Here is a 26,485-nt window from a genome sequence, read left to right on the forward strand (position 1 = left end):
GCCCATCATGCAGTTTTGCAGGAGGCTGGCGCCACCCGCTTACCTGGACAACTTGTCCAGCCGCTGCAGTTTCTAAATCGGAGCTGAAACCTCAGGGTGGCTTTAATTTGTGCTAAGGACGTTTGTATGGTGGGAGAAATTGCCAGTCAGTGTTATCAGATTGGAAGGCCTGAGGTGAGGGAGATAGCAGAGTTTAAGTAAGGGAATGTGTCTAATAACAGATTATTTTAAGAACCAGACCTTCATTTGAATGAGGTAAAAAAATTAAAAAAAACCTACCCGTATCCCTGTCTTATGCTTTTGGCGAAGGAAGGAAGGCTAAAGTTGAAGAGCTTTGCTTTATTTCTCTGGACCATAACACGCAGTTATACAGCTTATTACATCCCCAGCCAGCTCTATAAACGAAATTGCTTTTAAAAAAATGGGTATTGCGGAACAAATACGGTATATAAAACTGGACTTAGCTCACGAAACCAAATGAACTCCCCATTTCCCCCTCAATTAATATCTTAATAAGGAGCAAAATATAGCAGGATGGGAGTCAAAATTCATTTTGGCCAAATTTTATAGGCTGAATCTCATTGATGTGACCACATTTGCTATATAAAAGACCAGATCTACATAACTGAAATGTATATTGTGTTGGAACGTGCATTGATATATTATCTCGTATAAATTATCTGTAAAACTTATCTGGCTTGGTTAACTCAGTAATAGGGACATTTTATGTTGTCGGTAATCAAAAAGGACCTAAAACCAAACTTACTAAGAAGTGGAATTTTTCATATTCACAAGGCTAGTATTCTAGTTGGTTCCTAGTAAAAACAAAAGCAAGTCAAATAAAATAGATTGACGTGGTTTATAGGAAGTATAGAAAGAGGCGTGTAATTCATTATAAACGGTTTACTCATCCGCGCGTGTCTTTACGTTTTGCCTTCACATAAACAAGTCACTCGGTAAAAGCAAACGTGCAGCATTATTACAAAAAGCCCAGTAGAGATTTTTCTCTCCCCCCCACAAAAAAAACCAAAAACAACTCCTCAAAAAATGTAATAGAAAATCAACAGCAAATGTTAGTGAAGAATCAGCTGCCATCCCCGAATCCCGACCGAGAATTTAAGCTTTCGCTTCATTTCTTGTCTGACCTTTGGATATCATGTTATCCTTAAGTACTTCAGATAATTATTTAATAATTAGTGATTTCGGAGTTTCTGGCGTTTAATACAAAAGATTCATAGCAGCAGTGCAGTAATTGTGCAAAGGACACCCCCCCCCCCCTAAAACCAATGTTAATAGGCCTATAAGGTAGACCATTGCAATTAACTGGGAGCAAAATTCAGGCATGGAACCTGGAATTATTTCGCTATGTTATATGGGGTTAATGTATGTTTCATTATTGGTTCCTATACCCTCTTGGTGGGCTGGGGGGGGGGGAGGGGGAAAGGTCACAGCAAACATGGAAAGGTGAAAAGATTCAGGACCAGGTGGAATATCTTCTGTTCCTATCCCACCCCAACACCCCCCCCCCCCCACACACACACACACTGCTCGCCGTCTCCTTTCTTCACCAGGGGAACTTCTCGGCAAGCCCTAAATTAATAATTGATTCCTAGGCTCAAGTCACTTAAGCTTGCATTTATTCACTTATGCCGCATTTCCTTTCATTCATAAGCCCCTCTTTAAATTCCAGAGTCCCTTTGAATAGCTAAAGCTGCTGCAGCGGGGATGGGAAGCGATCGGGCTTTGGTGCCTAAGGACGAGCTCGGGATGGCGATTCCGAGCCGAGCCGCTGCTTCTTTAAAGCCGAGCCTAACCCGCCACAAGGCTCCCATGTGTTTCTTTGATGATTTTTCTCTCCCCCCCCCCCCCCCCCTCTCGGTCTACTTTCTCTGTGAGTGGTCGAGTTCCTTCCCATCTCCCCGGCTCCTCTCAGCTGTGCAGTGCTGAATGAATCGGGGGGGGGGGGGGGCCGGGGGGCCGCCCGGCCCAGCCCAGCCCAGCCCAGCCCAGCCCAGCTATTCTGATCGCAGCCCCCCACCCCGCCAAGGATGGAGATCTTAGCACTTTGGCACTCTCGCCTAAACGCGCGTTTCGGGGGCTCTGCCCCTTCGTCAGCACTCCCCCCCTCCCCCCCACCTCTTGAACGCCTGCTCCGGCTTCAGGGAGCCCCTGCACTGCACAAGGCTTGATCCGGGCTTAAAGCCGGAGGTTCCAGGGCGCCTAAAGGCTCCGTCCCGGCAACGTTCCATTCTGCAAAGCGCGCGGTAATTGCTCCGGGCTGCGCCGTGGGGAATCGATCGAGCCCGCTAAGGGCGCTGGGGAGCAGCGGGAGGTCACCGAAGTCACTCCGCCAGCTGACTGCGGAGTTGGGCAGAACTACGTGCGAACTGTCGCTCTCGCAGCCGCCGCCAAAGAAACAGCTCGCGGTTGCCAAGGACACAATAGTTTGCGAGCCGGTAAAAGCTGCCTCCCGGTGGCTCTTCTCCTATTATCCCGGGGAGCCGCTGGAGGATGGATGATAAATGAGCGAGCCCGCTTTCGGAGAAGCCGGGCGAGCCGCATTCTGGCACCGAGAAGCTGCGCTTTCAGTCGGGGCTGTTTCAGGCACAGGGATTATGAAAGCTCTGGGTGCATTCTGGGGGGCCTTTTTTCTCCTTTGCCTAGCTTGCAATACCTTGCTGGTGGAAGTGGTCGGATCAGAGCAGCAAATCCCGTTATCTGTGTAAGTAGCTTGCAGGGTTGTTTTTTTTTTTTTTTTGCTCTCAGCATCCTCTGGAGGCTACATTTGAGCTAACTTGCATGCAAGGGATCAAAGGTTTGGGTTCCCTCCCTCCCTCCCTCCTTCCCCCCTCGGTTGGTTTAGTTGTGCTATTACAGATGGTTCTTTAACCTCTTTAGGCCAGTTTAAATTTTGTTTGTGCTAAATCTGAAGTAAAGCTGCTATGTAGCGGAGTTAGAAGGAATTTAGGTTATTTTTATGTATTTAAGTCCATGCATTAAATAATAATAATAACTCCCACCCCCAGAAATCTCTTGTCCTCACCCCACTTTACTGAATTATTGCAGCTGATCAGTTCATCACAGTTTCTGACAACACATAATGAAGTTTTGGGTTGGTTTGTTTTTTTAAAGTTTTTGCCTGCCGCATTACCTCTTTTATGAACTTGCATAGACTTGAGACTCGCTCATCTCCTTGCTGTTTTTATTATGCTGCTATAATTTTTTTTTTTATAAACCAGAGCTTTTAAATGCAAAACTGCTCAGTTGGTGCCCAGCGGAAGCAGTGTGATGTTGGCCACATCCATTCTTTCATCTTTTTTCCTTTTCCCCCCCTATAGTGTAAAGCTCTGGGCCTCAGCTTTTGGTGGCGAGATCAAATCCATTGCAGCTAAATATTCAGGTTCCCAGCTTCTGCAGAAGGTAAGTTTTTAATATTTAATTTTGGCATCTAGCAATACTTTAAAGACAGACGATGGAAGAAAGCGTATATTGTATTTTTTAACATTTCATGCCTAATCACTCAGGGCTGAGGGGTAAGAGAGAATCCGTCAGTGGTCTTGCTCTGAATACTTGGTGAACTTAATATGTTCTTGCACAGTTTCTTGGCTTAATTAACTGCTTATTTTTAGATAGCAGTTAATGGTAATCGGCAACAGAGTAGAACAGTTCCAAGCTGCAGCATGAACTGGAAGTATTTTTTTTTTTTTTTTTTTGAACGCCTATGGAGAGGTTCCCAATTCTTGGAGGCCACAGTTGCTCCTCGGTGAAGAATGTTAACTTCATATTGTGAGCGGAGTTAACGCTCGCGTTCAAAAATCCTCTCTGTCCTGTGCTGCAACCATGTCGTTTCCCGACTCGGAGGAAGAGGGAGTGGAGGCTGCATGGTTTTTGTCATTTCTGCAGTCCTTGGCATCCCATTATTCTCCAGTCATCTCAACCCTATGCTGGGATGTATTACATCACACCGATAAGACGAGCGGATGTGGTTATCTTCCTGCTCAGCTGCACAGGCTGGGTAATAACCTCCTGGAGCAGAAACACAAACTTGAGCAATTGGTCCAAGACTGAATAATTCTGCAGAGTAATGAGGTCGGAGAATTGATTATTAGGCCTTTATCGAGAGCCGCATCTTTTTTTTTCTCTTTTCCCAATGCAACGGCGTATTAAACGACCATTCCAAAGACATGTTTTGCCCCCAGTGTTTGTGTGTGACATGATTGACTCTGGGGGTGTTGACAGAGCCTGTGAAGATTGATTTTGGAATCGCAGCCAGGGCCTAGACCGACCTCCCTGGAATAAAATAGTTGAATCGTAGAGGACTGCATTAAAAAAATCACACATTTATATTAGGGGCGGGGTGGTACGGAGCGATTCATTGACTATGAGTGTTTATGAAACAATTTTTTTCAATATATCATAATGAAGTATTTTTCACATTGATATGGATTCTGATTACTGGAGGGTTAGGATTCTCCTTAAACCATACCTCAAAATGTTTTCAATTTTTTTTCTTTTTTAAATCGTGCACATTTTAAGACGTTTTGATATATATATATATTTTTTTTTTTAAGTCCCTTAAAAATTAAAGCACTCATTCGTGTTAATAGTGTGAAATTATTTGCACTTAGATGCACGCATTGCTTTTGCTTTTACAATTGAACTGAGCCCAAATCTAGTCTAGAATATGAAAACCTTGCCTAAATTGCAGAACACCTGACTGCACTTCCTTATTTCAAAAGGGCTTCCACTACTCTGTGCCTTTTCAAAATGCATCCTTATTGAAAAGATTTAGAATCCTTTGTTTTGCTTTTGTACAGTTATTAAGAATCCAGGAGCACTTGTTAATTAGAGGCTTTTTGCCTTGGTATACAATAAGAAACATTTCTCTCTTATTGTAAGAAGTTGGCATTCCCTCCCATTGGTTGTCAGATGAAAGCTGATATGCTCTTTTTACCTGATCCTTTGATTCTCTGCAATTGTATTCACTGGTGGAATTTTTCATCTGTCCAACATCTGCCCCCCCGACAGTTGTTTGATTGGTCTCAGCTGTTTTTTAATGTCCTTTTGCTGCTGATTTAGGCCGCCACCTGTCCCGTCAACCTCCCTTTTTCATGCCCTCGCCACAAGCTCTCATGATTTGGCTCGTATCGATGTCGCATTATGTTTACTGGACTATAAAATCACAATATATTTTGATAAGGTGATTGCTTAATAGTTTTAAAAGATCAGGTATTTCAAAATTCCTTGTAAATTGAAAAAAAAAAGTGCATAGTATAAGCTTAAAATCTCGACAAGTATTTTTTAAATATTCTGTAGCCAGGTTTTCTGGGTATTATGGTCTGAAAATATGTCGTGCTTACGGAACGTGAAATGGGATGAGGTGCAATCCTCAAAACTCAAATGCAGAGACAAATCACGTGTACCAGGAATGGCATTTTAGATGTTTCTAACACCGTCTTTCGCATTACTAGGAATTAGCACAGGGGCAGGGCGACCGTGGTTTCTGAGGGCCACAACCCAGTCAGTTTTTCAAGATTTCCGCACTGAATATCCATGAGATTGATGTGCACGTGCTGCTTTCGTTGTATGCAAATCGATCTCGTGCGTATTCGGTGTGGAAATCTTGAAAACCCTTCTAGGTTGTGACTTGTCAAGGACCGTGGTTGTCCACCCCTGAATGAATACCATATTTACCACGATGACAATGTTTGTGTGTCTGCCGTATGGAGAGAACTTATAAAGAACCGTCACCACTGCAGATCACAGCAGACTGGTAAAGCGTCAAGGGCCTGATTCGATATTATCATTCTGCATTTATAGAGGGAGAAAAAGCAACTTTTGATAATCAAACCCTATGTGACCCATTTATTCTACACTAGCAGCATAGCAAGTAGTGGGTGGGATTTCTGTACACACTAACACTTTCTACTGTAGAACAGAAGTTTAGTAGGACTGGGCAAAGAAAAACATTATATAATAAGTAGCTAATGATTATGATATCACTTGATATTCATAGCTGCAGTAACATTATTCACTATTAGCTCATTCAGTATCGCCGGAGAGGCTACAAGACCGAAGTAGTTGAGTTTACCACTCCAACCCACCTTTTGCACGCCAGCTCCATCTTTGCCTACCCCTCCCCGCAAGGAAAATCTAAGAAAGCTTACGTAACCAAACTACTATCCTATCAAGCAGCTTGGGAACTACTCCGCATTATCGGGTCGTCTTCGTCGTACATGCATTTCGGGCGAGTATTAGAAACGTACTTGGTCAACAAATTCCTAGTGGAGCAACAAATCCTATGCCGTCTTTGCGTGTCTCACACGCTCCTCGAGACCGTGGAAAAAGCTCGACGCACAGACTCATCCAACTCTTCCCACCGGCCTCCCCGCCTCACTTCTCTCGCCGACCTTCTTCTGGGTCTCAGTATCTATATCTGTACCGCTATCCGAAAACTGTTCATCTACTTGACTTCTTCTCATATTACCCTACCATAATTGCATATGTCTCTGACCTGGTCATGATCCTATGTTATTTGGATTTGTATCCTCACCTCTCATGTACGGTCTTCTGCTTAACAACTGTTAACCACATCGATCGTCACGGTGTATTGCAGTATACCACTCAAATTTTGTTATGTTATGTGGTTATTGTGTTTTTTTGCACTTAACCCTTTAAGACAAAGGGGGTTAGCACGTCGGACATTTCATCATGCGCTAACCCCTGCGGCAAGCCTAAAAACTAACACCTCGTCGATGGAGGCGTTAGCGACTAGCGCGGCAGGCGGTTGAACGCGCGGTATTCCGTGCGTTAACTGCCTACCGCACCTTGATAAAAGGAGCCCAAAATGTCAGTTTGCTGATAGATTTTCCAGCTGTAGAATTACCCTCATCTTTGATATTACAGATCATTTTGGGCTCCTTTTACTAAACCACAGTAGAGGGTTTGTTTGTTGTTGTTGTTGTTTTTTTGGGGGGGTTACTGTAGGTTGGCGAGGTAAATGCTCCAAAGCTCATTCAATTCCTATGAGCGTCATAGCATTTACCTCGTTGGCCCGCGGTAGAAACCTCGACCGCAGTTTTGTAAAAGCCAGCGTTAATTCTTTATTTGGCCTTTGCCTGACAGTCAGAACAAAGGGGTTATAATCGATATATAGCAATCAAATGAAAACATAAGAAAATAAAACACAAAAATAAAATATTAAAAAAAGACATTGAACCCATGTGCTCTTTTTATGCCAGCATTAAAATAATTCTGTTTTACGCATGAAGCCAGGCAGAGAGAGAGGGGCTTGGGACACTTTATTTTCGCACCGTAATCTCTCAAAATAGTACTTTTAGCTTCAATCTAGAAAGTCTTCTCACTCTAGACGTGTACACTACAACAATGCTTGCATATAACAGAAGTGGCTTTCTAGAAGAATTGTATGTGGTTTGGTTTTATAATCCATTATTAATAAAGTCTGCATTTTAACTGCTGAAGAAGGGACTGAAGGGTTGGTATTTTGCACTGGAAATGGATCTCGTTTGCTTTCCAGTTAGATTGGCTGCTATAAAAGAAACCATCTATTCTCTTGCTGCTATAAAAATATGCTCTTCCAGTAATTAGAAAATTCTGCCGGAGTTTCTGATTCTGTTAAAATTTTTTTTAATTAGCTGGTCTGTTTGGCATGTGGACTATACTGGGCTTGTTCAGAGGAAAAAGCAAAAAAAAAAAAAAAAAATGTATAGCATCTTTCAAAAATGCTTGGGATCGGTCATCTGCGTTCTCTTTTCATCTGCTACAATGGATTTTCTTCAAATATTACATTTCAGTGCTGTGCATGAATTTCGAGAGGTTAACTTACCCCCCCTCTCCCCTTTTTACAAAACCGTAGTCCAGTTTTTAGCGCCGGCCGTAGCGGTAATGGCGCCGATGCTCACAGGAACTCGATGAGTGTCGGAGCTGTTACCGGCGCAGCCGGTGTTAGAAACTACGCTACGGTTTTGGAAAAGCGAGGGTTAGCGAAAGAAACCGTATTACTACCATTTTAATTATTCATTGAGTGGCATTTTAAACCTAACATTGATTGGGTGAACAAATCACTATCAAGATGTACAATTTCTGGCACGACCTTATGGAGGTCGAAATAGTGCTCTCCTTTCTACCTCCTATGGAGAAGGCGACCTACCTGTTTTATTAAGGCTTGCATTGGGAGGCACTTCATGGTTCCTGGTTCTCCCGTGTCATTGTTGGGGAGATTTAACAAAAGCTGAATCGGCACTTACAACCGCGCACGTTTATCTAGAATTGTGCATACAGATTTTTTTTTTTTCTACAGTTAAGTAGTACTGTCATCAGGGTAGGATTAATTCGTTGAGGGCCTCTAGGCACCCAAGTACACTGGGCCCCCTGCCCGGCCCCACCCCATCATGCGCCCAGGCGGAAACAGGAAGCTGCGTCAGAGGGAAGCTTTGGGCACACAGTTCCCGTGGCCTTTCTTACCCGCGTTGCTTGCTTGTCTTACTTTCTGTCGATGGGGTGGGGCCCGCGTTGCCGATCGATGCTGGAAGGGCCCATCGCCGTTTGGAAAAAAACAATGTTGGTGCCTACTTGGCCTATTGGTTAATTCTGGCCTGACTGTCATTTGTTCTTCACGTGATATTCTACAATTACTCTTGTGACCTGTTAAACGAAGTTCAAAGGGCGCAGGAAACGTTGACCATGTTAATGCGTTGTACTGCAGCAACTCTGTCTGAATATAGTTTCCAATTAACTTGCCCCCTTTGTGTCCATGCCCGCTGTGCATGCGTTTTTGCATGCCTACGCATAAGATGCAGTCGCGTAAGCCTAAACAGACTGAAGTTTTACGACCCGCTGGAACTGTATCCAACTCGCATAGCGACATTGTGGGGCCTTTTTACTAAGGTGCGCTAAATGCATCTGACTATTAACGCCTTCCTGTTTTAATCCTGTTGAAACCTGACCTGCTGTTTCCTGGAATTTTGCGCTAACAGTGCGGGGAGGATGAATTCCAAGAAAATGTTAAAAATGCATCCGATGATTAATGCCTTTCTGTGTTACGCTTGTTGTTATCTGTTTTGATATTGTTTGTACAGTATATGGATGGAGCTTAAGTTGATTTGTATGTAATTTGTAAACCGCATAGCCAATATGTGGTATATAATTTTTTTTAAAATAAATGCTAAGACACCCATTTTATCCCTGTGGCATTATGGCATTTAGCGCGTACTAATAGTTAGTGCATGGAAAATGTTAGCACACCTTTGCCTATTTTCCGCCCAACTTTCCTATAAAAATTGTACTTCTGCTTTTAACCTTATTTGTATGCTGCTATGTGATTTTTATTTTATTTTTTTTCACTTTTGTATGATTTTAGATTGTAAGCCGCTCGGATGGTTTTTACCCTTGGTGCGGGATAGTAAGACATGAATAAACTTAATAAAAGGACCCATATGAGTGGCATTTTAGAAAGGACGGCCAACTCGCAGGCCTGCTCTAAAATACGTATGAGATGGATGCTCATGTGTTGCAAACATTCGGCAACAATATCCATCTAACAAACCGAAATGTCCAAATTATGAACAGGGAAAACAAGGGGCAGCGTAGAACTGTCTAGCTCACAGGTGTCAAACTCAAGGCCCATGGGTCAAATCCAGCCCGCCTGGTTGTTTTATGCGGCCCGTGGTCCGATGCCCCCAGTTTTACCTTGTGGCCGGCTTTCTCCTCCTCACAGCCGTAGTGTGCACGGAGCCGCGTGCAGTGGCTCCTCGCACGTCCCACACCTCATCCAGAAGCATTCCCTCTGACGTTGCGACGGCAGAGAGAAGGTTTCTGGTTCAGGATGCTACAGGCGGCTCCGTGAATATTATGGCTGTGAGGAGGAGGGAGCCAGCCACAAGATGACACCAGGGGGGAGAGCATTGGACTGCGGGCCGCATACAATGGTTGGGTTGGAGCTGACCAGAAGGTTAGACATCTGTGGAGGGAGGCACAGCATGGAGGGAGGGAGACAACAAAGATAGGGGGAATGGTTTTATTTTCAAGTTAGTGTTTGAATTGTGTCCATTTTGAGCATTTTAATCTGCTGTCTATCTTTTGCACTGCTCAGGAAGAAATGCATTTGTTTCTTTTTCTCTGGGGGTTGTACTGCATGCAGAATCTTGAATCTTAGGGTGTTTAAAAAAAAAAAAAAAATTAGTACTTTTAGTTCTTTTTTTATTTTTTTTATTTATTATTTTCAACTTAAATTTCAAGTATTACACTTGTACAGAAAGCAAGAATAGGATAGATATCAAATACAAAGCAATATAAATCTTAAATTAAACAAATATACTATTTATGCTCAAGTCCACAATTAGGATCCAAGAATTATAGAAAATTGGCGAAATTATCTAAAAAGAAAGTTATAAAAGAAACTGAGAACTATAGCACTGAGATAGGATCACAATATCCTAAATATAGGGCTCAAAGATTGTTAACATTCAGGCGAGACATAGCCACGAAATTTGTCAATTGTGATGGTTCAAAAAACACATATTTAAGAGTACGGTGATATACAATGCATTTACACGGATGTCTCAAATAAAAGGTTGCCCCCCAAAGATAAAACCCCAGGTTTCAAAAGAAGAAATTCACGGCGGCGCCTTTGCGTCTCCCGTGCCAAATCTGGGAACATTTGTATTTTATAACCAAGAAAGCTTTTTTGTCTATTTTTAAAGAAAAGTTTTAACAACCATGTTTTATCAATTGGCAAAGCTAAAGTAATAATCATGGTGGCTGGTGATGCTAAATCCTTCTCAGATGTTTCTAAGATCTGTGATATATTTAGAAGTTCTTGATCTGAAGGTTTTTCTTTTAGTTGTTGATTTTGTTCTTTATCAGGCAAGTAATAAACCCGTGAAAATGGTGGTAATGAATCTTCGGGTATTTCTAAGTTCTCTACTAGATATCTCTTAAGCATAGTACTTTTAGTTCTTGGTCCCGTATTTGCATAGGGGTTATCTGTTTTATTGGTAGGAATGAATGTTGAGAAGCATACACTGTGTTTTGTGTAGTTTAATTTTGTGGCTAACCATTATGCGTTAATAAGATTATATTGTGTGTGTATATATAAAAAATTAATGGAAAAAATTGTATTATGGGGGCAGGGTCTGGCCCGCGACTTATGTGTTTTGGATTTCAGCCCCTTAATGTGATTGAGTTTGACACCCCTGGTCTAGCTTATAAAATGAGCAAAAAGGAACTCGGCTATATTTCTAGGGTTAATTTTCCAAATCAACATAAATAACCCCCCAACATTCACTTAATTATTTTCTTCAGATCCTCAGCAGAAACATAGAAACATAGAAGATGACGGCAGAAAAGGGCTACAGCCCATCAAGTCTGCCCACTCTGCTTACCCACCCCCTGTCTATGCCCTAATGACCCAATTTCTTTTGAGGCTTGGGATGACAAAAATCGCCATCAAAGTTCCATTCGTCATCGGATCTATTTTTTGTTTTCCTCTATTTATTCTTATTTTAAGTTATTGTTTTTTCAAACTTATAGCTTACAAAATGGCCATACAGAGGGCCAGAGCACTGGGTTGGGAATCGGAGGACCCAAATTCACATCCCACATCAGCTATTTGTGATTTTTATTTAAAGTTCAATACACTTTATTAAGTTTTAGCAGAAAATAACAGTGTCTTTGCCCTTAGAAATCAACAATTTTCAAAGGATTACATTCAAGATCAAGAAACCTAGCAACTACACGAACAAAAATATGAACAGAAACATATCAGTCATGGGTGTCAAGAAATCAGTAGCAATATAAGAAAAAGCAATAATACGACGTTAGCACATTATTAATCTTAATTAGGGACAGTGGGGTAGCGAAGCTGAGAGGCGCCTGGGACGGAGGCGCCCCTCCCCCGCCCCTTCCCTCGCAGCTCTAGTTGAAGTTGTTGCTCGCGGTGGTCCTCGTGACCCCGTCGGCTCTCCCTCTGACATTACTTCATATGTGCGGCACCCAGAAGTGATGTCAGCGGGAGGAGTTAACATTTGCAAAGGACGAGGCTTTGTTTCACAGAGTTCTGATATTAAATTACGCTTTTTTACCTGGTCTCCAATTTATGATGTATCAGCAAGTTAGTCTCTTAATTAGCTCGATAACAATTAGAGAATGACACGGTGACAAAATTCATCACCGTTCCCGTCCCCGCGGATAACCGCGGGAAATAATCCCATGTCATTTTCTAGTGTCTATTTCAACCTCGGTCCTTCTGCACCAGCATTCTTCAAAGCAAAGCTTGAGGGTCAGTGATTGTGGCCATTCATACTCTGATTTTTATGTGAGCCAAGGATAATGAAGCCATTGTGACATCACTGATGTGATTGGCTCTTAGGCACTGGTGGAATGAGGCGTTATGACATCACAATATCTGCTCTGGATACCAGAGACTGTCATTCTGTAGTGTCTGATTCAACCTCGGTCCTTCTACACCAGCGTTCTTCAAAGCACAGCTTGCGGGTCAGTGGCTGTGCTTATGGGAGCCAAGGATAATGAAGCCATTGTGACATCACTGATGTGATTGGCTCTTAGGCACTGGTGGAATGAGGCATTATGACATCACAATCTCAGCTCTGGAATGTTGCTGCTCAATCTCAGCATTCTTCAAAGCAAAGCTTGCGGGTCAGTGGTTGTGGCCATTCATACTCTGATTCTTCCCTCTCTCTTTAAAGAATGACATGAAGATGGTTTCCCGCGGGGACGGGAACGGTGATGAATTTTGTCACCGTGTCATTCTCTAATAACAATTAGAACTTATCCTGCCATCTTGCAATAAATTACAGTTTAAACAGAAAAATAAATTTGAGAAATAATTCATAAATAGCAAATGTCCTTAAATGCAACTGAGAAGCAAAAATCAATTGGGAAAGATTAGGACTTGCTTACCCCTCTTTAAGGGAGGGGTTTTGGGTTTAACTAAAATCTTTTTTTGTAGTTGTTCATGCTAAATTAGCAGGTATTGTAGGTATTTCCCTGTTTCTGGAGTTGGGGGGAGGGGAAGTTATAGTCTAGGTCTGTACTTTTCCCCCTACTTGACTAGTGGGAGACTGAAGCATCTAACTCATCCCATAAAGACCCATCAGATCTGGTCACTGTCCTCTTGCTTTAGATATCTTTGTAGATTAAAGATTTATGACCCTTGGTGGTTTCAATTATTTATTACTCATATTACAGCCTATTTAGATACTTTGCTTCATCTTTTAGGGTATTCATACCAGAGCCAGCTCTAGAATTAGACAAACTAGATAGCTGCCTAGGTTGGCACAATTTTAGGAGTGGCAAAAATCAGACATGCCAAGTCACATGCATTAGATGTGTGACAAACACATTTGACCCTGCCCCCACAGCTCATACATAGAAGGCTCCTCCTCTCGTTCATTCTCTCCCTGCTCCTGTTCCTCTGCCCCCACCATTGGCATCTCTATCTCCCTCCCTTCCCTCCTCCAGAGGGGCTGGCATCTCTTCCTCTCCCTCTCTCTCTCCTGTTACGCTCTAAACTTGTGTATTTTTGTTGGCAGTGAATACACTTCCCCCTCCCCATTCGCGGTTTCCACACTTGCGGTTTCACAAATTCACGATATTTTTTTTTGGGGGGGCGGAGAAGAATCTGTATTTTATCATGTTCCTGCCTCTCTTCCGGCATCCCGGCCTTACCTGATGGTCTAGCAGGCTTTTGGGGTAGGAGAGATCTTCCTACACTCCTGCCCCATGTAGATCGCCAATAGGAAATGGCTGCCGTGAGCTCCCACTGTAGTCTCGAGGGAACTCATGGCAGTCATTTCCTATTGGCGATTTGCACGGGGCAGGAGCGTAGGAAGATCGCTCCTGCTCCGAAAGACTGCTAGACCACCAGGTAAGGCCGGAATGCCGGGGGAAAGGCAGGAGGGAGGCGGGGGTGGGTCAGAGCCAGACGAGAAGATATTTGCGGTTTTTCTCCATTCGCGGTCCGGCTCTGCCCCTATCCCCCGCGAATACCGAGGGAGAAGTGTAAACCAGAATTGCCTCTGGTAAGGTCTGGGACATTCCCTCTCTCACATTCTGCCTCCTCTGATGCAACTTCCTATTGCTGTAAAGATGAGACAGGGCAGAAGGAAGGCTCCAGGCTTTGCTGCAGGCAGTCTGGTTAAATCACTGTTCTGGCAAAGGCACACAAGAGGAGGGGAAAGTGTAGGTAGGGAAATGGAGAGATGGCAAAGAGAGAGCCTGGACGGGGAAGTAGAGGAGAGATGCTAGACCTGAGAGGAGGGGTGGGTTGGAGGAGGAGAAAAGAAATACTGGATAGGGGGCTGAGTGAAAAGAGAGTGAGGGAAGCTAGATCTAATAATACATTTATTATAAATTCAGACTTTTTCATATTAATTTTCATAAATTAATAGGCGACGGCAGGGGTGCATGGGGATTTACTGTGGGGGAGGGGCACATAACAAAAGGGATGCACTTTGGGGAGGCTCATAGCGTGTGTGTTGAGGGGAGGGGGAAATGGCATGGCTAAAGATTCGCCTAGGACAGGGGTAGGCAATTCCGGTCCTCGAGAGCCGGAGCCAGGTCAGGTTTTCAGGATCTCCACAATGAATATGTATGAGATGGATTTGCATGCACTGCCTCCTTGAGATGCAAATCTGTCTCGTGCCTATTTATTGTGGAGATCCTGAAAACCTGACCCGGCTCTGGCTCTCGAGGATCGGAATTGCCTACCCCTGGCCTAGGATATCAGATAACCCTGGGCTAATTCCGATTCACACTGCAGTCCATTTAGGTACTTTGCTGCCTCTTGTTGGATCTGACACGATGCTAGAAATATAAGAGCTGGCATGATCCTTTGATTTAGATCAATTAATGTCCACCTTGAAAATCTATAGTGAATCTATCATTAGTTTTTAAAACACATAAAACAGCGACTCTATAATTCCTTACAAGTCCATTTTGTATTGGTTTAAAGAAATGCCGTCTTTTTTTTTTCCTGACAGTAATTGCATTCTATTCTTGCGCTTACCTTGTATACTTTTTCCAGTCTGCTTTGTTTTCTTTTGTTTCCTGTTTCTCAGTTTTCATGTTCACATTAGGTACCAAGAAATATTAAATTATGCAAATTGCTGAATTGTGTACTTAATGCAGTTTAATTACCCAGTTTGTTTCCCAAAAAACATACAATTTAGTAGGATATGTATGCAGTGTGTGGGAAGATCTCCAGAAAAAAAACCTTGTTAACCGAGAGTGACTATTACTGGTCCCTGCCAGATTCATGCAAAAGAAAGGCAGTGGCTCTAACCGTGTCTCTCAAACTGGGTGCCACAGCACAGTGGTGTGCCCCGAAGAGATTCCGGGTGTACGACGAGAGATTCCAGAATTTTAACTTTACTTTTTTAAAAATTCTGTTCAAAAGTATATACTAGAGCAGTGGTTCCCAACCCTGTCCTGGAGGTCCACCAGCCAGTCGGGTTTTCAGGATAGCTCTAATGAATATGCATGGGGCAGATTTGCATGCCTGTCACCTTCATTATATGCAAATTTCTCTCATGCATATAACATTAGGGTTATCCCAAAAAACCGACTGGCTGGTAGTCCTGCACTAGAATAGATGACATGTACATTGCATAGGCATGACTCTGTCATTGTTCCGAGCATCTGGGTGTGTAAGGATACAACCACCCAGACAAGCATTCTTTGACATGATTGGTCCTTGCAAATTAACAGCAAGTAATTTTATTTTTATTTTTTATGCAGTAGTTATTCTAACTTGAGCAATAAATCAATCAAGGCTTTTTTTTTAAATTTACCATTTGGTGGTTCTTATCTTTGCGAATTTGGATTTTCAGCTTTGACAGAAATTAAAAAAAGATGATGAAATGTGTGCTTGCTTGTTAACTATTGAGCCACATTTTAAGTAAATTTGCATTCAAAAACAAGCACATCCATTCTTTTCTAGCTACTTTACTTTCACCGTTGTTACAATTACCCATACATAGCTTAAATAAATTTAAATAGATAACTATCAAATGTAATTTTTTGTTGGTTTTGCAATTTTATAATTTCAAATTATAATGTGCCCTGAAAAACATTTGCTCCGTTTAGTGTGCCAGAGCTAAAAAAAAAAAGATTGAGAGACACTGGGCTATGAAGAAATCTTGCTATCGCTCCTGACCTTAGCACCGGATTCTGCATAGGTCACTCAAAGTTAGACGTATAGATTTGGACGCAGGTCTGAGGTCCTTTGTAAACTAATTTGCTTATAAGGCACTAATAAGTAATTGGCAGTTATTAGGAGTCCAGCACAGATTTACCTTGTGACCTATTCTATGATATATGTGGCCATAAGAGGGGCATGGGCAGTTCGGGGGCATTTCCAGAACAATGTAAGGGCCTAGCTGCCATGGGCTGGGTGCCAGCATTTACTCCAGCTTTTGGCCAGCATAAATACTCTTGCCTAAAGTTAGGTGCGAGAAGTACGCCGAGTTAGTATTCAGTAAAAGTCACTGTGCACAGAGAACCTTTGTCAAAATGCTTCCATAGTGGAGATCATCTTGATGCCTAAGTCTGGGTACAGAGATGAACTGATGTGCACACAGATGATTCTAACACACACTTTCTTACACTTCTCAGTGCTCAGAGAACCATTTTTAGCTTATGAGACCGCTGGGTAAGCAAATTTTTTTAGCCTACTACTGATACGGCTCAATTCTCAATCATTGCACAGGTCCCTGTAGTATCTATAAGTATAATACTCTCTCACTTTTTTTGATCTTTTTAAATTACTTTTTGTCTTTTTAAAAGCTCAACTTCAAAACAGACTTAGCTTTTAATGCAGGGGTTCAACGGGTTCTGACGTGTTTCGCCATGCTGCCTCAGAGAACCCACATCAACACGAACTTAATTCTGCCCCCACCATATCCGCAAAACAATACAAACAGTATACCCAATGTTCTAACTTCAACTGCTCTTGCTAAGACGCTGACCCTACAAACTCCACCCCTTTTATACAACATCCACCCAACCAGGATGCGACCCATCTAAACTCCACCTCCTGCCCGCCTGATAGGTCAATGCTCCTCACAGAATGTCAATCACAAACATTGAAAGTAATTTTAAAGAAAACTTTAAAGAGAAAACCACCAACCTGGACCACCCTGGTTAAATCATGATCCCAAGAAAGCTCGCCATTCTACTTCTCTATTTAACCCCGTGGGTTCGACTGTCTGCCATCTAAAAATCCATTCCTGCTCCCTCCTGGAGTTTGTAGGGTCAGCGTCTTAGCAAGAGTGGTTGAAGTAAAAACAGGTACTGTGTGTCAGCGTGTGCTAGAATTGAAAAAACGCAAATACAGTTTTCAGCGGGGGAGACAGGAGAGGGCAGCCGGAAAGAGCAGCCGGAGCACTGGCGAGTGAAGGAAATCACTCGCGGTATGCTTTGACCGCTTCTTCCTGCACTAAAGTCGGGCCTCACCAATCAGGAGCTGCGTGTCAAAGATATGTATATGTATATAAGATTTGTTTCATCACTCGAAAATACTGAAGAAATCATTTATCGCAGCAGTCCCCAGCCTTTTTTACACCAAGGACCAGTTTCATACAAGACAATATATCCATGGGGGGTGAGGGGAAGGGAGGGGGAAGGGGATAGGGTAGGCACATAATCAAAAAAGTACATAATATATTTTATATTATATATATAATATAAAATATATTATGTATATATATATATATATATATATTATATACATATATTATATATATATATATATATATATATATATAATGTACTTTTTTGATTATGTGCTTGAATCCCTACCCTATCCTCTTCCCCCCGGTCCATGGCTATATTATTACATTACATTACATTACATTAGGGATTTCTATTCCGCCATTACCTTGCGGTTCAAGGCGGATTACAAAAGGTTAATTTAAAAAATACAGAGTTACAATGATTAGCTAGAGAGGTAAGTTGTAGATTTTATAAACATTAACGGGTTGTTGAGGGTGAGGTGGTTTGTAAGAGAATTAATAGTTGGTCATAGTGGAGGTTCTTTTGTTGTTGTTAGTGCAGTAATGGGTAGATCAGATGTCGGTTTTAGAGTTACTAAGAGGTCGTGATGTTATTGCTGCTTCAGGAATTTCTTGAAAAGTGTGGTTTTTATTTCTTTTCTGAACGTCCTATAGTCTGGGGTGGTCATCAGAAGGTTGGAGATCTGGTTGTCCAGCCTTGCGGCTTGAGTGGCTAGGAGGCCGTCGTGTAGTTTTGTTCTTTTTACTTCCTTGATTGGGGGGGGTATGAATGGGGAGTGTGTTTTTCTGTGTCTGGTAGTGGGTGCTTGTATGTATCTTGTATGAAATCGGTCCTTGGTGCAAAAAAAGGCTGGGGACTGCTGCTATAAATTATTTCTTCAGTATTTTCGAGTGATGAAACAAATCAGCCATGCCAAAATAACCACCCGCTCACACCCGAATCATCTGATGCTATCCAGTATTTTATATGAGCAAGAAAATTAGATTGTCTAATTGTAAAGGTTAAAATGTTATGTCAACAGATATGGCGGTATGTTTGAGATGGCATCAGAAGTTTTTAATGAATGCATTATCTATAACTCTCTTCAACCTGGAGAATTTCCAGTGAAGGGTCAGGTTGGAAAAAAATAGCTCTTGAAAGGAAATGAATGCTAATTTCCCTACTTAATGCATTTATGGCTGTCTGTTTTCACATCCTGTATTGGAAAATGCTAACATTTCAAGGTTAAAAGTGCTGGTCTCCATGCAAATTACCTTGCCGGTGAAGGTAGAGAGATGTGTGAGTAGATGCAGCTTTGTGAAGCTCAGCTTATAGTCATTAACATCACGCAAAGAAACTGCTAATCAATACTCAACATTTGCAAATGTCATTACCTCTGTAATTAAATGCTAAAACTTTGGATAGTAGATAATAATCCTAGCATTCACTGTAAGAGTACTGTAAGCCTTTGGAAAGAACTAAAACCAGCTTTACTACAGAAGGTCTTGGAAAGGTACAGCTAGTGGAAATGCTCAAAGCCTAGGAAAGAGGATCAGATAAATTCCTTTTATAACCTACATGACTACTATAGAATACTTCTGAATTCTAATTTCTCCCCACCCCGAAAAAAGAAAAGCTGGTTAAACAGATTTGCTAATTTAATGTCTAGTGAACAAATTCAGTATTAATGTATTAATACATTTAATGCAAATTGTGCTGGTAAAAATCACAAATTACAAAAAGAAACTTGAGATTTTACTAGAAGGAGTTAGTCATAGTAAATGACAGCAGATAAAGACCTGAACAGTCCATCCAGTCTGCTCATTAGTTCCACGCACTATAAATTTATGATTAAATTAAATTGTCTTTTTTTTCTTTGATATTTCTAGGCCTTAGACTATAAAGTCCATAGACTGGACCATAGACTATAAAGTCCACCTGCTCTTAGGTTCCAACTACTAGAGTTGCCGTTGAAGCTCACTCCAGTCTATCCAACCATCTCGTCTTTTGCGGGATATATATCGTAAAGTCTGCCTAGCAAAGTCCTCATGTTTCAAGTTACTGGAGTTGCCATCAATGCTCTCACCAGCCCATCCTACATCGAATCGCCATATACGGAACTCAGACCATGTATATCTGCCCAGTGCTGGCCTTAGTTCTTCAATTTATACCATTCATTTTATAATTAGAGATCCTCTGTTTATCCCAAGCTTTTTTGAATTTCGTCACCGTTTTCCTCTCCACCATCTCCCTCGGGAGGGCATTCCAGGCATCAACCACCCTTTCTGTGAAAAATAATTTCCTATTACCGTATTTTCGCGGATATAACGCACACCATTGTAAAACGCGCACAGGGGTATAGCGCGCAGAAATCACGATGATATGTACAAAAACTTTTCTATACCGCGCTCAGGCATATAACGCGCATGCTGCCCGACTCTCCTTTCGCCCGCCCTGACTTTCCGTGCCTGTCCCGACTCTCCGTTCACCCCCCCTGACTTCCGTGCACTGTCCTCCCTTGAAGTCCTGTCCCCCCTTGAAGGTCTGTCCCCATCCTGAAAGCCTGATGCCCCCCCCCGACGTCCGATACATCCCCCCCCCCCCCGGCAGGACCACTCGCACCCTCACCCCGAAGGACCGCCGACTCCCCAACAATATCGGGCCAGGAGGGAGCCCAAACCCTCCTGGCCACGGCGACCCCCTAACCCCACCCCGCACTACATTACGGGCAGGAGGGATCCCAGGCCCTCCTGCCCTCGACGCAAACCCCCTCCCCCCAACGACCGCCCCCCCCCCAAGAACCTCCGCCCGTCCCCCAGCCGACCCGCGACCCCCCTGGCCGACCCCCACGACACCCCCACCCGCCTTCCCCGTACCTTTGTGTAGTTGGGCCAGAAGGGAGCCCAAACCCTCCTGGCCACGGCGACACCCTAACCCCACCCCGCACTACATTACGGGCAGGAGGGATCCCAGGCCCTCCTGCCCTCGACGCAAACCCCCCCCCCTCCAACGACCGCCCCCCCCCAAGAACCTCCGACCGACCCGCGACCCCCCTGGCCGACCCCCCCACCCCCCTTCCCCGTACCTTTGGAAGTTGGCCGGACAGACGGGAGCCAAACCCGCCTGTCCGGCAGGCAGCCAACGAAGGAATGAGGCCGGATTGGCCCATCCGTCCTAAAGCTCCGCCTACTGGTGGGGCCTAAGGCGCGTGGGCCAATCAGAATAGGCCCTGGAGCCTTAGGTCCCACCTGGGGGCGCGGCCTGAGACACATGGTCGGGTTTGGCCCATGTGCCTCAGGCCGCGCCCCCAGGTGGGACCTAAGGCTCCAGGGCCTATTCTGATTGGCCCACGCGCCTTAGGCCCCACCAGTAGGCGGAGCTTTAGGACGGATGGGCCAATCCGGCCTCATTCCTTCGTTGGCTGCCTGCCGGACAGGCGGGTTTGGCTCCCGTCTGTCCGGCCAACTTCCAAAGGTACGGGGAAGGGGGGTGGGGGGGTCGTGGGGGTCGGCCAGGGGGGTCGCGGGTCGGCTGGGGGGGAGGGGGGTTTGCGTCGAGGGCAGGAGGGCCTGGGATCCCTCCTGCCCGTAATGTAGTGCGGGGTGGGGTTAGGGTGTCGCCGTGGCCAGGAGGGTTTGAGCTCCCTTCTGGCCCAACTACACAAAGGTACGGGGAAGGCGGGTGGGGGTGTCGTGGGGGTCGGCCAGGGGGGTCGCGGGTCGGCTGGGGGACGGGCGGAGGTTCTTGGGGGGGGGGCGGTCGTTGGAGGGAGGGGGGTTTGCGTCGAGGGCAGGAGGGCCTGGGATCCCTCCTGCCCGTAATGTAGTGCGGGGTGGGGATAGGGGGTCGCCGTGGCCAGGAGGGTTTGGGCTCCCTCCTGGCCCGATATTGTTGGGGAGTCGGCGGTCCTTCGGGGTGAGGGTGCGAGTGGTCCTGCCGGGGGGGGATGTATCGGACGTCGGGGAGTTGGCCGGGCAAGAGGGCTTGGGCTCCCTCTTGCTCCGATCGTGGGTGCGGGTGGGAGCGCGTGCGAGCGGTCGTTCGGGGTGGGGGTGCGAGCGGTCCTGCTGGGGGGGTGAATCGGGCGTCGGGCGGGGTGGGAACTATGTTTAAAAACTTTTGTATACCGCGCTCAGGCATATAACGCGCGAGGGGTATGCGCGGTACGTAAAATCACGTATAACGCGCGCGTTATATCCGCGAAAATACGGTATGTATGGCTAGTTGCCAGGGAGATAGGTGCTGGTCGAAGAGGCTGCTTAATGGTGGCGATTTTTTTTTAAAATCACCTTTTAATTGGTTTAAAATAACAGTCAATTGCCGTGTTGTTTATCACCAATTTAAACAATTAAGTTAGGCAGCTGCAGGATGTCTATAACTTCCTTGCTTTCAGTAGCACGATGAGAATCATCCCTTAAAGGGGAGAGTTTGTCATAGTGGTTAAAGCTACAGCCTCAGCACCCTGAGGTTATGGGTTCAAACCCATGCTGCTCCTTGTGACCCTGGGCAAGTCACCTAATCCCCCCATTGCCCCAGGTACATTAGTTTGTGAGCCTTCCGGGACAGACAGCAAAAATGCGAGTACCTGAATAAATTAATGTAAATCGTTCTGAGCTCCCCTGGGAGAAGGGTATTGAAAATTGAATAAATAAATAGTGTGAGAAGTTTCAGCCTCTGACAACCAGAGCTGGTACTGTGACATCACAATGCCTCAGTCCACCAATGCCTAAGAGCCAACCTCATCAGTGATGTCACAATGGCTTCACTGTCCTATACTTGGCTCACTTCTACTACATTTTGATTTCTACAGTGGCGCAGTGGTTAAAGCTACAGCTTCAGCGCCCTGAGGTTGTGGGTTTAATCCCACGCTGCTGCTTGTGCCCCAGAGCAAGTCACTTAATCCCCCCATTGCCCCAGCTACATTGCGAGCCCACCGGGAAAGACAGCGAAAATGCTTGAGTACCTGAATAAATTCATGAAAACCGTTCTGAGCTCCCCTGGGAGAAGGGTCTAGAAAACTAAATAAATAAATGACTAGGATGTATGGCACCATACTGTCCATGAGCCTCTTCTGCATAGGCAGTACAGGATACAGAAATGGTGTAATATATGTACGACGCGGTAGGTCTACTGGAAGCAGATAATCTACAGCTCCAAGTCATAACATGAAACTTTCTGCTTGGTCTCCTATTGATTTCCATCATCAGCAAAAATGTGCATTAATGTAATATAATAGCATCGTGTACAAACGGCTCAACAGGCACACATTCTGCCCAGCTGTCAGGAAATGATAATCATTTAGCTTCAAGGATGCCAAAGCTGATATTTGAATATTCCTTCTTTTCATCGCTGACCCAGCTGATGGTGAGAAAATGATATAATCTGATTTTTGCTAGTAATCATTTTTTTTTGCGATTGGTTTGCCTTCATTCCAATAATACTGAAGTCTTTCTTTTCTTTGTCTCGCGAAAACTGAGTAGGATTGTATCGAGTTTCAGAAATTTTAGAATACCAAGATTAAATCCACTGACCTGACATTTTATAAAAGATATAGCAATCCAGCTCACAGCAGTTATCCCCATGCTCTTAAAAAGTATGTCAACAGGTTAGGAAAACTAAATTAATTGTAATTATTTTTGCGTTTTATAAGAATGGGTTTGCTCTCTCTTTGAATTTGGCTGGGAAAGGCAAGAAGAGATTTTCAAGTCAACTTGGAAGTGTGGAGGTATTTTCCCCTTCAAAATAAACTCAACCATTTTGCTAAATGTCCCTTATGTGATCATAGTAACATAGTAGATGATGGCAGATAAAAACCCGAAAGGTCCATCTAGTCTGCCCAACCTGATTTCAATCTAAAAGTTTGTTGGTTTTTTTTCTTCTTCTTCTCCTTATCATAATCGCAAGCATTTGTAACTTGTATAATCCCAAATGAATTATGTTCAAAGCAATTTATAACAAAAGCAATGTTAGCATTACAATAATACTACAATCGAAAGAGTCATGTTCTAAGTACTTCCAGAGGAGAAAAGTCTTTGAATATTTGCAAAATAACATTGATTGCTGTTTAACAATTAAAGGTGAATTGTTCCAGATTAGTTTTCTCTGCTAAAGCTAGAAGCATTCAAAAACTTTCTTATAGCCAACTTCAAAGAAAGATCAAACCCATTCTTACAAAATGCAAAAAAAAAAAAAAAAAAAAAAAGAGCTTTCCTAACCTGTTGGCATACATTTTAAGAGCATGGGGATAACTGCTATGAGCTGGATTGTTAAATATTGCATGAAGGAAAAGACAGCAGAAGACGATTAAATGACTAGACTTAGGGCCTCTTCTGTCAAACTGCGCTAGTTTTTAGCCCAGAGAGTCGCTGCTTCCGACGCTCATAGGCACTCTCTGCTAGCACAGTTTGATAGACGAGGCAGTTAGATAAATATATCGACCAGTAGGAATGTTGAGGTCGCAGGGTGGGATGAAATTGACAGTGACTATGGAATTGGGAGTGCTCTATGCCGTGACGAGGGCTATCATGTTCTCAATAGCTGGAGTGAAAATGTGGAACGCACTAACGGGGAACTTGCGATTCTGTGCTGATCGTGTAAATTTCCAGAAGTTGCTGAAAACAGTTATTTGTTAATGCTTTTAGGTAATATTTCGTAGCAGTCAGTAATGAAGATGTAAACAAAGATGTTCTTGTTTTTGTAATGATATTCATCTTAACGATATGTGTGTTTAATTGTAAACCGCTTGGTAACAGGCGGTCGATACATAAATAGGAGCTGCATCTAGAGAAGAGGAGACTTAGAGGAGACATGATAGAAACCTTCAAAATCCTGAAGGGCATAGAGAAGGTAGACAGGGACATATTCTTCAGACTGTGGGGAACCACAAGTACAAGGGGGCACTCGGAGAAATTGAAAGGGGACAGGTTTAGAACAAATGCTAGGAAGTTCTTTTTTACCCAAAGGGTGGTGGATACATGGAATGCGCTTCCGGAGGCTGTGATAGGCCAGAGCACAGTACAGGGGTTCAAGGCAGGTTTAAATAGGTTCCTAAAGGATAAGGGGATTGAGGGGTACAGATAGAAACAGAGGTAGGTTAGAGAAATGGTCAGGAACCACTTCACAGGTCATGGACCCGATGGGCTGCCGCGGGAGCTGACCGCTGGGCGCGATGGACCTCTGGTCTGACCCAGTGGAGGCAACTTCTTATGTTCTTATCTGAATAGCTGTTATAGGCACCCAATGAAGATGCGTAAAAAAGGAGATACACGGTCAAAACGTTTTGAGCTATAAATGAAACGAACAGCCATATTCTAAAGAAGCTGTAATTTTCTTCTGCAATTTAACTGAGATCCTGGCAGAACTTCAGATGCCAATGTTCAGTTGGTGGTCAATGCATAATTTGAACTGGCTTCTAATCGTCTGTATATCCATGTAAGTAGCATTGCTGAACAGCCATCTATATAACTTGAAATATCAAACCTCCCCTCCCCCTTTTACGAAACCACACGGCAAAAGCCCCGAAGACCTTTAAATCTCTACGGGCTTTTGGGGCAGTTATTGCAGCGGCAGCCACAAGCGCGGCTTTGGGAAAGGGAGGGGGGTGGGTGTAAGTTAGGCATTTCAAGGAGATGAATTTAGGGGGTGGAGTGGGGGGGCCAACAGAGAAATAACATCAGAAAATACTTTTTTTTTCACGGTGAGGATAGTAGATAACCTCGAATGCCCTCCTGCACTGGCCAGCGCTCATTTTGGTGCTTCAAATGTAAGACCCGTTTCTGGGTATATTTGACCTGCTGATTCCAAAGATGGCGCCAGTTTTCTCCTGTCGGCTCTCGGTTTTGAGATACAGAACATGTGCCATATGCCAATCTTCTTTTTTTATTTATCAGATTTTCATATAAATATTATCAAGCATCCACTTGTACAGAAAAGTTGAGTTAAGTAAATAAGCAAATTACATTATAATAACATAAACAAGCATAATCATAATAACAAATTTTAAATTAAAACTTAACTTCAACTCAAGTCCTCTATAATAATGAGATCCAAGATTTAGATTCAACGAGTTATTTAAAAAGACATAAATGATAATAAAGGAAAACGTGGAACATGTCAACTGCTGGAAATGTCCAAATTTAAACAATAAGCGATTATACTTTCTCTGCTTTAATTCTTTATTCATTTTAAAACGTTCAATAAGTGCAATACAAGATAAAAACATTTTACACTTTAAGATTGCTTAATATTCTATCAGAAACTAATTCAAATCAAATATCCCCCCCCCCAAAATCCAACAATTATCTTTATTTATAAGAAGACAAAAAAAGACAAATTATTCCCCCCCCAATCTTGGACGTGTATTTCAAAGGGAAAAAGTAATATTCATTCTTTACAATATTGTGTTAACTGGTCCCAAACATCCCTAAATTTCTTTAAATGCCCCTTTTGAATAGCTACATCACGCTCCATTTTAGAGATGTGGCATAAAGAATTCCACCAGAAATTATAAATTATATGCCACTCTTTTACTCTGCTCACCCATTACAAAATCAGGATATTTTATTGTAGTTTTTTAATTAACATCTTTTAAGCATGAAGGAAACATATTTAAAAGAAAAGTATACAACATGAAAATCTACTTATTTCATACCCAAAGCACAAGTTTATGATACATTCCAGTCATTCGACACACAAGAAACTCCTTTTGTAAGACATTCGAGAGTAAGATTGATTAAAGCACTTATATATTTAACGGTTACTACAATTTTTTTCTGTTAGCGCCCCCTCTCTTTGGAGCAGTATTCCAAACTTCCTACGCGATAAACTTACACTAACAGACTTTAAGTCGAAATTAAAGACATTTCTCTTCCTTGACGCTTTTGGAACTTAACTGTCCTATTAAGGACGACCTAGGACCTAGAAGGATTCTTAATACCTGCTCCCCTCCCTATTG

The 26,485-nt window shown here is 43.3% G+C and overlaps 1 protein-coding gene across 5 annotated transcripts in view; it reads left to right on the forward strand.

Moving 5' to 3' along the window:
• CACNA2D3 (calcium voltage-gated channel auxiliary subunit alpha2delta 3) overlaps window positions 1-26,485 on the forward strand; it is a 797,511-nt gene that overhangs the window by 19,806 nt on the left and 751,220 nt on the right. For 2 of the 5 annotated variants that reach the window (XM_033926568.1, XM_033926569.1), the window contains exons 1-2: window positions 2,384-2,722; window positions 3,339-3,420. In XM_033926568.1, coding sequence (XP_033782459.1) covers window positions 2,523-2,722; window positions 3,339-3,420 — 282 coding nt within the window. In that variant the 5' untranslated portion in view covers window positions 2,384-2,522. Of the gene's footprint in view, window positions 1-2,383; window positions 2,723-3,338; window positions 3,421-26,485 lie in introns of those variants that run through there. The other 3 variants (XM_033926565.1, XM_033926566.1, XM_033926567.1) reach the window with 2 other exon arrangements.

This window comes from Geotrypetes seraphini, chromosome 17 (genome assembly GCF_902459505.1).
Source record: "Geotrypetes seraphini chromosome 17, aGeoSer1.1, whole genome shotgun sequence".
Classification (NCBI taxonomy): domain Eukaryota; kingdom Metazoa; phylum Chordata; class Amphibia; order Gymnophiona; family Dermophiidae; genus Geotrypetes; species Geotrypetes seraphini.